Genomic DNA, 3,417 nt, shown 5'->3' on the forward strand with positions numbered 1-3,417 from the left:
TCAACAAAACGCCCCTTCACACTACACAACACTCTGATTGGCTCTCAAGAGACTGCGAAACGTGATGATGTTTACTAACGTGATGACGTTTACTAACGTGATGACGTCTTCTTTTATTGAAACTTTATTTACACACGCGTATCTCATAGACACTTGTTGACAAGAGACTTTTATCCCGGTGTGCGACAGGAAAAGAGAAGAATAAATACTCGTGTTGACTTTTATGAACACAGAAATGTACTTTCTGTGAAATTTGTGAATAATTAATGTCACTTTGTAAAGTATGAAATGTTATAGCCAAACTGCTAAAATATATAAATGCCGATTGGAAAAGTTCTTTGAACATCACGTTTACACAGTATAGTATCACGTTTTTGTGATATAATTATCACGTTTATACAATATAGTATCACGTTTATGTGATATAATTATCACGTTTATACAATATAGTATCACGTTTATGTGATATAATTATCACGTTTATACAATATAATATCACGTTTATGTGATATAATTATCACGTTTATACAATATAATATCACGTTTATACAATAAACGTGATAATATCACGTTTATACAATATAATTATCACGTTTATACAATATAATATCACGTTTATACAATGTTTATACAATATAATATCACGTTTATACAATATAATATCATGTTTATACAATATAATATCATGTTTATACAATATAATATCACAAATTCCACTTTGAACACACACTTTGAATAATTTCATTTGTTTTTGCAAACTTCCAACATCATGGCAACCTGTATGTTACAAAAAGGTGTGTTTAATATAGGCCTACATTTATTGAATGTCTTATTAGTCTGTAGTTTGACATGTTGTTCAACTGGACAGAACAACGATTAGAACTAATAAAAGTCTACTTGATCAGGTTTTTAACCTGAAAGAAACCCTCCTTAAATTCTGTGCTGGTGTGGTCCAGGTGGTGGTAGACAGAAGTTAAGTAGACAAGATCTGCTGAGTATGTCATTAAGGAGATGTTACCTATTTCCAGGAAGATATGTGAAACATTGGTATCTGAATCAAACCCAGCCAGTTGGACATCAGTGGGTCTTTTGATGAAAGTAAAACAAATGCACTGAAACCCTTGATTCTGCACAGAAAGTTGTATAACTTTCAAATCCATGTAATGAATACAAGTGATGAATGATATATTTTCTTTATTTTATACACAACAGACTATCCAGCAGACACATTCACTACCCAGGGATTACAGGCGCCTGAGGAATTCCTCACACTCCAAGGCTTTCTTGTAATTGCTCAGGAAGCTATCCAGTTTCTGCCTCGCTTTTGAGGAACTGTGGCTCTGAAGCTGTTCCCCAAGCTGGGTTATCTCACTGACAAGACAAAATGATATAGCAAAATAATGAAGTCGTTAAAGACACTCAAATACAAAATAAGATATAAACTGAAAATTGGATTAACAGTTTCCTAAACTATCCGGCTTACCTTGAGTCAAACTCTGTGCCACGCATGTACATCTCCTTGGCTTTGTCCAGGGAGATGGAGTGAACAGCTCCGAGGGCGTGTACTGTTGCCTGTGGCATGAAGATTAAGATTTAAGATTGTGTTAGACAGTGACCATGTGTTAAAAGGAGACAGACATATGCAGTCATATAACACATGTAGTCTACAAATCAGTGTCAGTGTCTGAGATCTCTGGCAAAAGTACATCCATTACGAATGCCACTGGATCTGCAGACTTCTTGTCTGTCTCAGTACGTTCGAGTACTTCAGACAAGAAGTGCATGACTTTGTCCACTTGTTCATCATCTTCAAAAAAAAGGATGACCCTGTCCTGTTTCTTGGCCCAAGGAGACACCGTGTTGCCTGTGATGATGATGAACTGATGATGTTTAGGATTTTAGTTTGGTATTCATCATATACAAATACACAAACACCACACTAAATGCCATTGTCACTCACTTTAAGGTGTTGCAGCATGCCCTGATCCTCTGTGATTACACTGGTTAACAGACAACATGCCTCGCGTCGCTTCTGTTGGGCTCGTTGGGCCCTTTCCTAAAATTAAATTACACATAATATGCAACACTGAATACATGTGATTAAGAACTTTGAATAAGACATTTTCTTTCCCTGATTATTTGCACTTCCTCTGATAAGAGGTGTCATCCTGGCTGGCAACTTGTTTGGCCACAGTAACATCACTGCCCTAAATGGATATACAGATAAGCCTGTCTGAGAGGCAAATTGTTACATTACTTCTGAGAACAATCATTATTATCAGGGGCATCTATAAAAATGCAGGAATCTTGAAACTTTTTCTCAATATCTAAATTCTCAACAAGAGTGAAAATAAAATACACATTGACTTAAGATTCTACACACATGAAGTACAGTACACATAGATGAAATGGCTCCAGCATTAGTTTACTTTACTTTACTTATTTTGAGTTTCTGATACTCAAATGGATGAGTTGAATAGTCTGATGGTCACAGTTATCCATGGTCAGGACAAACAGAAATAACATCACATTTAATAATACATAAGGCTCATGGGGAAATTAAAGCCTTTCAGCGTTGAAATGAAAAAATATTTGATAATTTAGGACTTACCACCGTACTCCACCATTGACCTTTGGTGTCCCTGCAGATGAGACACAAGCTTTGCATAGCTCCCCTTTTTTGTGCAGATCAGACACTGATAAGTGTCCGAGTCACATCTCCTCAGCTCAGGGTCTGCTCCTTCACTGAACGTAGTGTTGCTCTATAAGAGAAAATGTAAATTAAAATTGTATTTTGTATTTTTAACATGGAAACATTTTTAATCCAGAATCAAGTAGTAATACACTGGACTGCATTTGCCTTTAAGACTTTCCCTGTCCTAAAATATATGCAGTCTAACTGAAATAAATCAAATCAAATGACACTGTTGACTGTGATTCAACAGAACTTCTCATTTCTAAACATGAAAAATATTATTCATCATCAAATCTTTTATCTTAACAATTGTAGAACTGAGATCACACGTTTTCAAATGAGCAAAGCTGTGTGCAACTTGTCAGAGTCATTTAAAGATTAAAAAACAGATAAATACTAATATATAGAGATCATATAGTTTATCTTATACGTTTCTTGGTTGAAAATGAGACAATGTTATAACCTGTACATATAAATAAAAGAAAAAAAGGAAAAAAAGAAAAAAAAGGGAGAAAATCGCTGCGTCTTGCTTGCTGTTACAATCGCTATCGTTACAGCATGCAGACATAACTGGTTAGTAAACCGCACTTAATTGATATAATAGATACAAATAATGACTATTCATCCAGTGTTCAATATCAAAGTGTGTTTTTTATCCATTCTTACCTTTTCCTCCGTTATTTTCCCGTGTTTTAACCGTGTTACTTTTTCGGGTTCTCTCT

At 35.1% G+C, this 3,417-nt stretch overlaps 1 protein-coding gene across 3 annotated transcripts; it reads right to left on the bottom strand.

Moving 5' to 3' along the window:
* Positions 1 to 1,179: 1,179 nt before the first annotated feature.
* On the bottom strand, positions 1,180 to 2,758 carry LOC122764161 (PWWP domain-containing DNA repair factor 3A-like). 3 transcript variants are annotated; one of them, XM_044018492.1, is made up of 3 exons: positions 2,612 to 2,758; positions 1,484 to 1,572; positions 1,180 to 1,371 (listed from the first exon to the last, which is right to left on the bottom strand). In XM_044018492.1, exons 1-3 carry the CDS (start codon positions 2,666 to 2,668, stop codon positions 1,245 to 1,247), a joined length of 273 nt encoding a protein of 90 aa, XP_043874427.1. In that variant the 5' UTR covers positions 2,669 to 2,758; the 3' UTR covers positions 1,180 to 1,244. The 3 variants fall into 3 exon arrangements, with proteins under 3 accessions (XP_043874427.1, XP_043874428.1, XP_043874426.1); XM_044018493.1 differs by lacking the exon at positions 2,612 to 2,758 and adding an exon at positions 1,961 to 2,314; XM_044018491.1 differs by lacking the exon at positions 2,612 to 2,758 and adding an exon at positions 1,692 to 1,831.
* Positions 2,759 to 3,417: the final 659 nt, after the last annotated feature.

Source organism: Solea senegalensis, unplaced genomic scaffold, assembly GCF_019176455.1.
Source record: "Solea senegalensis isolate Sse05_10M unplaced genomic scaffold, IFAPA_SoseM_1 scf7180000017270, whole genome shotgun sequence".
In the NCBI taxonomy this organism is placed as follows: Eukaryota; Metazoa; Chordata; class Actinopteri; order Pleuronectiformes; family Soleidae; genus Solea; species Solea senegalensis.